Source organism: Pelobates fuscus, chromosome 3, assembly GCF_036172605.1.
Source record: "Pelobates fuscus isolate aPelFus1 chromosome 3, aPelFus1.pri, whole genome shotgun sequence".
Classification (NCBI taxonomy): Eukaryota; Metazoa; Chordata; class Amphibia; order Anura; family Pelobatidae; genus Pelobates; species Pelobates fuscus.
In genome coordinates, this window is record NC_086319.1 from 75,083,954 (window position 1) to 75,096,200 (window position 12,247).

Below are 12,247 nucleotides of genomic sequence, written 5' to 3' on the forward strand. Positions count from 1 at the left end.
GGGGGGTACTGTTATTCTCTGGAGACTTCACTAACACAAATATTAGTGTTTTAAAACAGTAAAACATATTACAACAATAATATAGACCATAAAAGTGCTGTTCGCTTGTAAAAAATGCGAAAAACGTCACTTTTACTTAAAATATCATCGTTGTAATACAATTTACCAGTTTGAAACACTAATATTTGAGTTCAGCGAAGTCTCCCGAGTAAAACAGTACCCCCTATGTACAGGTTTTATGGTGTCTTGGAGAGTTACAGGGTCAAATATAGTGCTTGCAAATTAAATTCTCTGCACTTTCTCCCTGTGTTGTCAGGCATGTCAATCAAATTTTAATTAATCAAATCACATAATTACATTAAAAGATTATTTAAATATACACGTAGAATTTTAATATATATGAATTTATAGGTATTTAAATTCTACGCGTATACTAATGTAATCTTTTATGTAATTATATGTATTTATATATATATATATATTTGCGGTTATTTGTATTTTATATATAGATAGATATATATATAGAATGTCATTCTAAGTGTATTTTGTTACCGATATATATATATATTAATAACAAAATACAGTTAGAATGAAATTACATATGCATATATAATTTATATTAAATTTTATTTTTTTAATTATACGTATTTATATATAATATATATATGTACATCTATTATATATATAATATATATACATATTATATATATGTAACATCATTCTAAGTGTATTTTAATATTAATATATGTACTTATATTAATATTAAAATACACTTTGTATGACGTTACATATATATAATATGTATATATATTATATATATATATATATATATATATATAAATATATTTATTTTATTTTTACACATGTCTAATTTATTTTTTTAACACCTCCTACCAGCAGGGGGACTGTCTGATATTTCAGACAGTCCCCCTGCTGGCAGATCCACAGCCAGCTATAGGGGGCCATGTGATCGCTCTTTGAGATCGGGGGCCTCATTTGCCGGAAGGGGGCTGCCTGGGCTCTCAGGCAGCCCCCCAGAAGAGGATCGCGGCGGAGGTAAGTACACCTCTCTTCTTGGGGGTTTAAGCCGTTACGGCGTACCATGCCGTCGCAACGGCTTTAAAGCCCATTTAATGCGTGACGGCATGGTACGCCATAACGGCGTTAAGGGGTTAAAGGATAGGATTGTTGAACATCTAAAAACACATGGATTTCAAGATCAGAGACAACATGGGTTTACTTCAGGGAGATCATGCCAAACTAATCTTATTGATTTTTTTGATTGGGTAACTAAAATTATAGATCAGGATGGTGCAGTAGACATTGCTTACCTAGATTTCAGTAAGGCTTTTGACACTGTTGCACATAGAAGGCTTATCAATCAACTGCAATCTTTGAGTTTGGATTCCAATATTGTTGAATGGGTAAGGCAGTGGCTGAGTGACAGGCAACAGAGGGTTGTAGTCAATGGAGTATATTCGAAGTTTGGGCTTGTCACCAGTGGGGTACCTCAGGGATCTGTACTTGGACCCATTCTCTTTAATATTTTTATTAGTGATATTGCAGAAGGTCTTGATGGTAAGGTGTGTCTTTTTACGGATGATACTAAGATATGTAACAGGGTTGATGTTCCAGGAGGGATAAGCCAAATGGCAAGTGATTTAGGTAAACTAGAAAAATGGTCAGAGTTGTGGCAACTGACATTTAATGTGGATAAGTGCAAGATAATGCATCTTGGACGTAAAAACCCAAGGGCAGAGTACAGAATATTTGATAGAGTCCTAACCTCAACATCTTATTATTTATTTATTTATTAAAAATTCTTAAGAAAACGCAGTCTTATTACCCATAGGGTCTCGATGCGCATACCAGCAATAAAAACAGACAAAACAATATCCAGCAAAACCACAGCATTATAATCACATGCATTTGAACCAAGTTAAAAATTTCATGTCATCCCATACGCCTGAGCAAATAAAACTGTTTTTAAGCTCCGGCGGAATTTCAGTAGATCATTCTCAAGTCTTAATGTCAGAGGCAGGGAGTTCCAAAATTGCGCTCCCTGAACATCACTCGTTCTCCCTCCGCACTTTTTCTTTTTAAAATTTGGAATCTTCAATAAGGCTAAATCAGCCGATCTCAAGGATCGACTGGGAGCATAGCGTGTGAATTTATCCTTCAGATAGTCTGGTCCCATACCATGGATTGCCTTATATACCAAACAACCATTTTTAAACAGAACCCGTTCACGAACGGGCAGCCAGTGCAAGGCTCTTAATGATGGAGTGATATGGTCATTGCGGGCCACACCCGTAAGTAGCCTTGCAGCTGCGTTCTGTATCAACTGTAGCTTGTGTATGATGTTCTGAGGCAGTCCATCTGAGGAAAGGGATTTAGGGGTGATTATTTCTGATGACTTAAAGGTAGGCAGACAATGTAATAGAGCAGCAGGAAATGCTAGCAGAATGCTTGGTTGTATAGGGAGAGGTATTAGCAGTAGAAAGAGGGAAGTGCTCATGCCATTGTACAGAACACTGGTGAGACCTCACTTGGAGTACTGTACACAGTACTGGAGACCCTATCTTCAGAAGGATATTGATACCTTAGAGAGAGTTCAAAGAAGGGCTACTAAACTGGTTCATGGATTGCAGGATAAAACTTACCAGGAAAGGTTAAAGGATCTTAACATGTATAGCTTGGAGGAAAGACGAGACAGGGGGGGATATGATAGAAACATTTAACTACATAAAGGGAATCAACACAGTAAAGGAGGAGACTATATTTAAAAGAAGAAAAACTACCACAACAAGAGGACATAGTCTTAAATTAGAGGGACAAAGGTTTAAAAATAATATCAGGAAGTATTACTTTACTGAGAGGGTAGTGGATGCATGGAATAGCCTTCCAGCTGAAGTGGTAGAGGTTAACACAGTAAAGGAGTTTAAGCATGCGTGGGATAGGCATAAGGCCATCCTAACTATAAGATAAGGCCAGGGACTAATGAAAGTATTAGAAAACTGGGCAGACTAGATGGGCCGAATGGTTCTTATCTGCCGTCACATTCTATGTTTCTATGTACACACATTTGGTCATACATTTGGTGAAACTATTAGGTTTAACATTCGTTCCCATATGGCCTCTCTTTTTGGTATGATTTTTATAATGTGAGATTAGTCGTAGAGTGATTGCTGAATTCTATAACATGATAGGAGGCGTCACATTTTGCTTTACTTTCTTTACTGAACTCCACAGCAACAAAAGAGTAGTTAGAGGTAATCTAAGCCACCGACAGCAAAGCCACCTCATCTTTCTTTGCTGCTCCTGTATAAGCACAGATCAGAGTGTTTGTATCCAATTACATTATGCTGTATTATTGTGTTTTTTCGTCTTTTTATTTGAAACCTATATTTTGTGATCTAACCTTTATTTAGTGACCTTTTCTATTCTACCCTTACCTTTTAATGTCTTTCCAGCCCTTTCCCTGATTACTCTATATTTGCCAATAGTCTGTCCCTTTTTACTCCACCTTTTCCCTATTGCATCTCTTTTACTATCTCTGTAATCAGTTAATACAACTCCAGTGGTGTTTTACCTCCATTTTTGGGTTCAGGGATCTTGGAAACTTGCTAGTTCTATTTTTTTTTTTTTCCCAGGTGCCAGTCTGGTTGAACGTTTACTCTTGATAAGCCCCAGTTTTAAAGTGCAGGTTCAGGGGAACCTCTGTGTAATTGTCATGGAGCAGGGGGTTTGTATCGACGCAACCGCGCCTGATCAGTGAGGTCGTGCCGATACTTCAGACAAAAGTGAGTCCCTGATTGGCACGGCCGCACATGAGCAGGGCGGTCGCGCTGAAAAGTGAAAGTTTAACTTAGCTGGATCGCGGCGGAGTGCCACCCGATCCTCCCAGAAGACAGGTCCCGGCTGGTGCGGCGTTCTAAGGGACGCAGTCCGCTGCGGTCCCGTTCTTACTGATAAAGGGCACACTGCCCACATTAAAGATGGCGCCGGTGTGCGTGTGACATCACAAGGTCAAAGGCCATGTACTGACCAATCACAGCACTGAGAGGCATATTTAAACCCTGTAATGCCTTTTCTCAGTGCCCTGTCGTGGTTTCCACTTGTTGGTTGTCAGAGAGCGTGTTCTTGGTCATATTTTCTGGTTTTGGACATTGGCTTGTTTTGACTTTCCCTACTTCTGGTATCCTGACTGTTGGCTAGTATTTCGTATTGTCTCATTCTGTATTCCCGACCTCGGCTTATTTTATTTTTTTTGTCAATATTTCTTTTATTGAGGCATAAATGTAATCGGGTACAGAATAAAGAGGGGGAGACAATAAAAAAAATCATATAGGGTAAGGATATCACATTACATTATCCAATTATCTCCGAGATTTGTCAGCCTCTTTTTATATGTAAAAAGTATATTGTAAATAGTTGTTTGTTCAGATGCTAGGTGGTGGTGTGTGTGTACTGTCTATGTGTCGTGTGCCCAGCCGGGCTGTTTGTCGGCTTGTTATTTTGACCATTCTCTTCTACCTTAAGTCTGGCCATTCTAAGGCCCGCTTTATGTTGTTTCAGTCCACCAAACTTCAACATAGTCATTGAGATAATGATCTATCGCAAATATAACCACCAACTGCCACCGCCTAGAGCCGCTCAAGCAAGCTAGACATAATGAGCAGGCCACACAGGCTGTCCATGTCTACCTAGGTACCTCGTAGGTGTGCTACACATGCAGTAATCCTGGTACACTGTCTTCTGGAAGTTTATAAGACAAATTGTGATCACAACAGGAATACGGGCCTACTTCTTTCCAGACACATCATCACTCTTTCACAGGAGTGGAAGTCCACAGGTCATTGATTATCTGATTAATAGTTCCTGGACTTAATTTTTATTCATAAGACTTTGAAAGTAACCCCAAAAATAATTAAACTGTAATAATGTTACGTACCACTAGTGTATCAGTTTTCAAGTGTTAGGATTACTAACTGTAATTAATACTACTACATATTTGTTTGTGGATATTTTTTAATGTTCTGCATAATGTCTGTCCTTTTTGTATTTATAGTCTTCATCAATGAAAGGCTAATGCTGACCAATGCTTCTAAACACATAAAGGGAATCTATAGTGCTTAAAATAACAAGTTATTTCAGGATAATTGGCTCCATGTCCTCTGAGCCGTCGAGAAACGTCTAATCACAGGCTTCTCTATAAGAAGCCTGTGATTGGACCCAGTGACGGCAAGAGTGGGCGCAGAATAGCACTGAAGTTTCGCTGAGCGCTGGATTTGGGGCAAGTAAATCTCTTTATTTGAAGGTTTCACTACAGAGTGCAAGATGGGACCTTCCCCATACTGCCCAATAGGGCATATTACACCAGAAAGGTCCCCTCTCAAAAGAGTTATAGCAATCCTTTAAGTTAGGTAACAATAACTTCCTCATTTCTTGCACCAGTAATCCTCCACTCCAGTGATCTCAGCAGGTAGTCAGATACCACCTGAGAGCGCATGCAAGGAAAACAATACTGCGCTCCTCCAATCATATTGCTGCTATAAGCAGCATTTGATTGCAAGACAGAAGTGCATCAAATGTTTTTTTTACACAAAGGCAATGGTTTACATGAAAGGGTTAAAAATTTAGAACTACTGCAAACTGACCACTTAATTGAGATGAAGTAGTCTGGGTGACTTTAGCCATCCTTTACAAGTGTTTCCACTGATTATTTTAATTAATAATGAGAACATTTAAATTATTCAGAAAACTAAATGTATTTAAAACAGAACTTTTCAGATATCCTTTTCATTAGACATAAAGTCTAAACACACAGGTGGGTTATATTTGCACTCAAGCAAAGTGGATGCTGGAGAATCATAATGGCATCTAATCAAGAAAAAGGTTATTTTGATGTTTGATTGACAGCACATTCGAATGACTTTCATGTTTGCGTTTTTCCATTTAAATCACTTAAGTTATACCTCAAACACACATCTGAGCCCTTGAGGGATAAGAACTATGTTGTTGCTTGTCATATCCACCGCTTCTCGTCAAGGTTACACCAAGCCCCCATTTTTGTTTTGTTGAAAAAGCACACAAAACTATCTGTTACAGATTATTAGATTACATCTTTGCTTTGTGCAAAGCAAACATCCTAATCTGTACATCTCGCAAGCATAACTGCTGGGAACCTTGTATAACAAAATCAATTTTATTTTACATTTTTTATTTTGGTGAGGGGGTTTTGATAACCCAGACACCGATTCATTTATGCAACGTCTATACAGTAGCACAATAAACATATCAAATATTTGCTCTGCAAAAATATATCTGTGTAATATTTGTTTGACCCTTAGAGGAATATTTCATAATATTAAGGTACAAATTAGATTTGCAACTATGAAAGATGAGCCCCTTAACCAAACAATCAGCTCCACCTTCCTCATTCCTGAACAAATGCAGGTCAGCATGAAAAACTAGAAGTTTAACTCTACATGGCAAGTCCATTAAAAAGCAATAGAAAACCACTGTCGTGCCTGATCATTTGTCAAAGCCAGAAGTGACGTGATAGCTCCCCTAAAGGCAGCTGGCTCTCTTTCACCTAGGCAGACAGATGGATAAAGATTCTATGGGAGGGAGCAATGTACATTTCTATTAAGACTCGCTCAATAGATAGCCAGCTCAAGCATTTGATTGGACCGTGCAACATCCTTGGTGGTGTTGGGTGGTGGTATAGAAAACGAAATAAATTGATGTTGACTTTTTTATTTTACTGCTGTATAGAGAGGGGAAACCTTGTTAGCAATGCCCACTAGGGCATTCTAAAGTAAATCAAACTGTCGACTAGGAAGATTTGTAAATTTGGATGGGCTTTTTTGCCTCGCTAACACTCTTGGGGCTGGCTTTTTTGCACCATCATCAGCACGATATGCATTACTGACTTTAATAGTGCTCTTTAGTATCCTGCTTTTGTTTTTTTTTATTCTTTATTTTTGCGTGCAGCAAGGTAAAACAGGCTTGCAAAGTCCCAACATGCACATTAAACGTTTGAAGTCATACCATTTGTACTAACGTTGTGGCACATAGTATCCATGCACAATGTTTGTGGAAAAAGGTAAGAATAAGACATACGCAGGTACCTAGGCAGTCTAAGACATGTGAGCAATTTAGGAGTGTAGGAGAGAAGACCAACATTAAAATAAACTGGAGACCTCAGATGGGAAGAAGTTTCCCTGCTGTCTGGGGGTTGACGGTGATTTACCATAGGTGTGTAGCAGTCTGGCTCAGGGCCAGGTAGAAACTGTACATATCTGACCAGTGGTGCAGTCAGGTGGGCCACTAAATAGAAAAATGAAAAGGGAGAAAGGTTCAGAAATAAAAGTCTAACCAACTTCGAACCGCAGTGCGAGTGAGTCCCGTGTATTAAGGGAGGAAGGTTCCTGTTGTTCATCATCATTTCAGGTAGTTATTGTAGTGGCTGCCGCAGGCGTTGTTTTCTTCGGGATGAATGGTGTGATCGTAGTCGGGTCCCATCGATGAGTCGCCGATGTCGGTGCCTGGCTGCTAGGTCGTTGTAGGGAGTCTCCTGGAAAGCTTAGTTTGGTGAGAAGTGCAGGTGCTTCGGAGATATCCGTGATGGAGTCTACCACGTCTCCCTGTCTCACTTGTAAGGACCGTGGAGATCTCCAGCAATATTCTTTGTCGTGGCTGCAGAGATGGGGAATGAGGGATTGTAGCGTTTTGCACTATTGTAGTGTCTCGCCGGAGAGATCCGCGAAGAAAGAGAGCCATGTTCTCAAAGTGAAGTAGTCCCCCTAACCCCTTAAGGACCAAACTTCTGGAATAAAAGGGAATCATGACGTGTCAGACATGTCATGTGTCCTTAAGGGGTTAAAGGACACTATAGTCACCAGTACAACTACATGTATTCCTGACCCTATAGTGTTAACACGACCATCTAGCCCCCCTGGGCCCCTCATGCCTCCATAAATATAGTCAAAATCTTACTGTATTCTAGCCAGAAGCTGTAAATCTGCATTCTGTTAGACTAAGGAAAAACAAGCAGTCTGCTGACATGTGATAGCCTGATCCAATCACAGTGCTTCCCCATAGGATTGGCTGAGACTGACAAGAAGGCAGATCAGGGGCAGAGCCAGCATGATTCAAACACAGCCCTGGCCAATCAGCATCTCCTCATAGAGATTAATTGAATCAATGAATCTCTATGAGGAAAGTTCAGTGTCTGCATGCAGTGGGAGGAGATACTGAATCACAGGATGCTCATGCACAGCAGATCTGAGTGGATGGAGGCATATTATACCTCCATCAACTCAGAAGTCCCTCTGGTTCACTCTGAGTGACTGCAACTGGAGGTGTTCCTAGCTTTCAATGTAAACACTGTATTTTCTCAGAAAATACAGTGTTTACATGAGAAAGGCTGCACTATAGTTCTCACCTGAACAACCTCATTAAGCTGAAGTTGTTCAGGTGACTATAGTGTCCCTTTAAAACACAGCTTGCACCAGCGCCTAGTCTGCTCCGTTGCGAAACCACACTATCAGGTCTCTGGGTGCCGAGTCACGTGCTCTCTTGGGCTTCGGAACCCGGAAGAGGCCGTCCAGATTTATCTGTCTAGACTGCTTGACGAGCTGCCCGATGAGATGTGGGAGCTCTGCCGCAGGGATGCCCTCCGGTATTCCCCGGAATGTCAAATTATTGCAGTTTTCCTGCCCATGTCGTTAGGGGCTTTGAGACTGTGGTAATGAGGCTCACAGAGTAGTTATTTTCGCCGGGTTTTGGTAGATTAGCCCGGAGCTCGTCAATCGTGCTCAGGTCAGTTGCTCGGCTCCACCCTTTAGTATCCTGTTCTGTCTAGTTAGTTTTTAAGGTAGAGGTCTGGCTTGTGGGCTGCTGGTGTTTTTAAACTCACAGCCGAGGTATTTTCCGTACAATCTCCTTTCTGCATTGTACTCCTTTTTGTCATTTGACAATTTTTTTTCCTTGATTTTGCATTTTTACTTTACCTTAGGTTGGGTCTTATCATAATCATAGATTCTAGACATCTTCAACCTTTTTGTGGTAATATATTTTGGGTGTTTCAATTAAATACTCTTAGATACAGCTGGTAGTTCACATAAGCATTATGTTATTAAAGCCTGAGTGGGTTCCATCACCTATTATTATATTGTAACATTGTTTCCACACAATGATAATCAATTACCACTGCTAATGGACATGATAGTATAAGGTTTTCACTCTACATATTCTTGGTATATTTACTAGGGTGAGGACCTCAGACATCCCTGGTCTGTCTATCTGGCACAATATGCTCATAGGCTAGGGACTTAACTTGTTGTTTCTAAATTAGGACAGCCTGAATTAAGATGGACTTGCTATTAGTCCGATTTCCACACAGTCAAGACAGACTGGCATTTATGGCGGCAGTCTGCAATAAATCTCCATATCGCTTCGAAGACCATTCCCTGACATTTTCCCCTGATCTGTCCAGAGCTACCATGGGCTGGCGGAGATCTCTGTGGCACATAACTAAGTAACTTGCCGCTTATAAAGATACCATACAAATGGCACCAAGATGCCTGCTAATCCGTCTTTACTGTGGAACGTTAAATGTTTGCAAGGCCTCAGAGGTAACCTCCACCTTCCAGAAGCTTGGGCTGCCCATTGACTCTCCTGGGCCATAACCCAAAAGGCACTCTGCACAGCCGACTACATGGGATCCTTAACGGGTTCATCCATTTATTCCAGGTGTTCAACGAGGAAACCCCTAATCCTCAGCGATATAATTAATGGATTACCTGATGTTCTAACAGTATATTGTTTAGTCTTTGTGTTAACTTATAGTTTTCTTCATTATTTTGCTTAACAATTCCTCTATGACATACTAAGTGTTCCTGTGTCTTCTGGCACATAGGGTTTATTTCCCAACCACCCCCCTCTTCCCACAGCTCATTTCCTTGACCCCCACAGAATATCAGTGGGTATTAGTCTCTTGAAATTCTATCTAGGTATATTTACCTTCAGCTCCTCCTATCTATTTGAGAGGCATCTTGGGCTCATTACTACTACACAGCTAATTATGTGATCCACTGTGTCTTTTCCCTTTGCAGGATGCAATGTTACCCTCTTTTATTATACCATAATAAAAACCCTTAAAGGACCACTCTAGGCACCCAGACCACTTCAGCTTAATGAAGTGGTCTGGGTGCCAGGTCCAGCTAGGGTTAACTAATTGTTTTATAAACATAGCAGTTTCAGAGAAACTGCTATGTTTATCAATTAGTTAAGCCTTCCCCTTTTTCCTCTAGTGGCTGTCTCATTGACAGCCGCTAGAGGCGCTTGCGTGATTCTCACTGTGAAAATCACAGTGAGAGCACGCAAGCGTCCATAGGAAAGCATTATGAATGCTTTCCTATGTGACCGGCTGAATGCGCGCGCAGCTCTTGCCGCGCGTGCGCATTCAGCCGACGGGGAGGAGAAGAGGCGGATCGGAGGAGGAGAGCAGGAGGAGAGCTCTCCGCCCAGCGCTGGAAAAAGGTAAGATTTAACCCCTTTCCCCTTTCCAGAGCCGGGCGGGAGGGGGTCCCTGAGGGTGGGGGCACCCTCAGGGCACTCTAGTGCCAGGAAAACGAGTATGCTTTCCTGGCACTAGAGTGGTCCTTTAATCACAAAATATTGCCATTTCAACTCCTAGAGTACAATCTATGCTCAACATTTATATCTGCTTTTGGATTGACATTGAAGAAAAATGACAAAATAGACTTATTGTTTACATAACAATGTGAGTCTCAGGTTGGCATATAAATACAATCTAAAGGGCTTAACAGTTAATTTACATGGGGGCCATTGACCAATTTGTCATTTTCCATGGAGGCCACAGAACCATACTGTCAATAGCGTGGCCATATACACAAATCAGCCCTCCCATAAACACACAGCTACACAGTGCCATACACACACACTCCAGTACATGCACATACAACTACACATATTATATACACTGCACCCCAGCACCTGTAGCGTGGCAATTGATTGGTGTTCACTAATGTTGGAAGGAGCACAAACAGTGCTTCCCAAACTGCTAATCTCCACAGCAAATAAGGGTTTTATTGCAGACATGATGCAGACCAAACCGCCAGCAAACTTGGTCGCAGAGATGTATGCAAGGGACTCGGACATAACACTCTTTCCAAAATGGGTGGACTGCTGAATTAAAGAATTTAGGATGCAAGAAAAGGGCCACTGCGTGGGTAAATTTGATCTCTAATATAATCTACAGATGAAATTAGCAAAAATGCATATAAACGTGTGTATATATATATATATATATATATATATATATATATATATATATATATATATATATATATATATATATATATATATATAAAAAGAGGTCACAATGCTGAGATCTATCCAAAAATTGCAAGAACAATGGACGTGAACCCCAAAGCTTTCATCAGCCAGATTCCAAGCATTGTGGGACATCATGCTATGAATGAATGAATGCAGATACTTTAGCAACTTTATTTGTGTACGTAGTTTTTTATGACAATAGTAAAAAGTTGAAATAATTAATCTGTACATTTGCATCACATTTTATAAAAGATTATTGCATAAACACTGCATGCATAACAGAATAGCAAGAAAAAAAAAGCTACTAACCTGCTAATAAGCATCGCAGTAATGACTGGCTCCCAGCCAGAATGGAGAACTGTTCTTGTTGCTGGATGTTTAGATGCTATAACAATCCATATTGGAGTCAAAGCCAAAAAGAAGAAACCAACCAATGGAGATAACAAGGAGAACATACCTAGAGAAGAAACATAAAACAAAGTAGAGATATTTCATTATTGTAATTTTCACAAACAAAAAAATAAGTGGGTTAATCTCATAAGAGCAGGCATTAGGTTTCTAGGATAGAAAAAATGCCCAAAATGGCGTACATTGACATTGTGGCAGGCTTACGCAATGTATGATAATATAATGTAAGTAAACCCCCATTGTTTTTGCCCAGATTAGGTGTTTTTAAAAACTATTACATTCTGAGAGTTTGAAGTTGTTGTTTAGTGAATGAGTGAGTGTGCTGGATCTTGTATGTCTGGGCCACGCCAGCACTCTTATAATGTTGTATCCATGGTTAGGCGATTGCTAACCATTAGTTTTTTTTTCTTCATTTCAGCACTGGATCGGCTGAAATTATCATCAGTGATGACAAGGAGAGAAGCCAAGT

The 12,247-nt window shown here is 40.1% G+C and overlaps 1 protein-coding gene across 1 annotated transcript in view; it reads right to left on the reverse strand.

Moving 5' to 3' along the window:
- SLC41A2 (solute carrier family 41 member 2) overlaps positions 1-12,247 on the reverse strand; it is a 173,091-nt gene that overhangs the window by 83,725 nt on the left and 77,119 nt on the right. Inside the window, exon 7 of the mRNA XM_063447218.1 lies at positions 11,680-11,827. Within this exon, the coding sequence (XP_063303288.1) occupies positions 11,680-11,827 (148 nt within the window). The remainder of the gene's footprint in view (positions 1-11,679; positions 11,828-12,247) is intronic.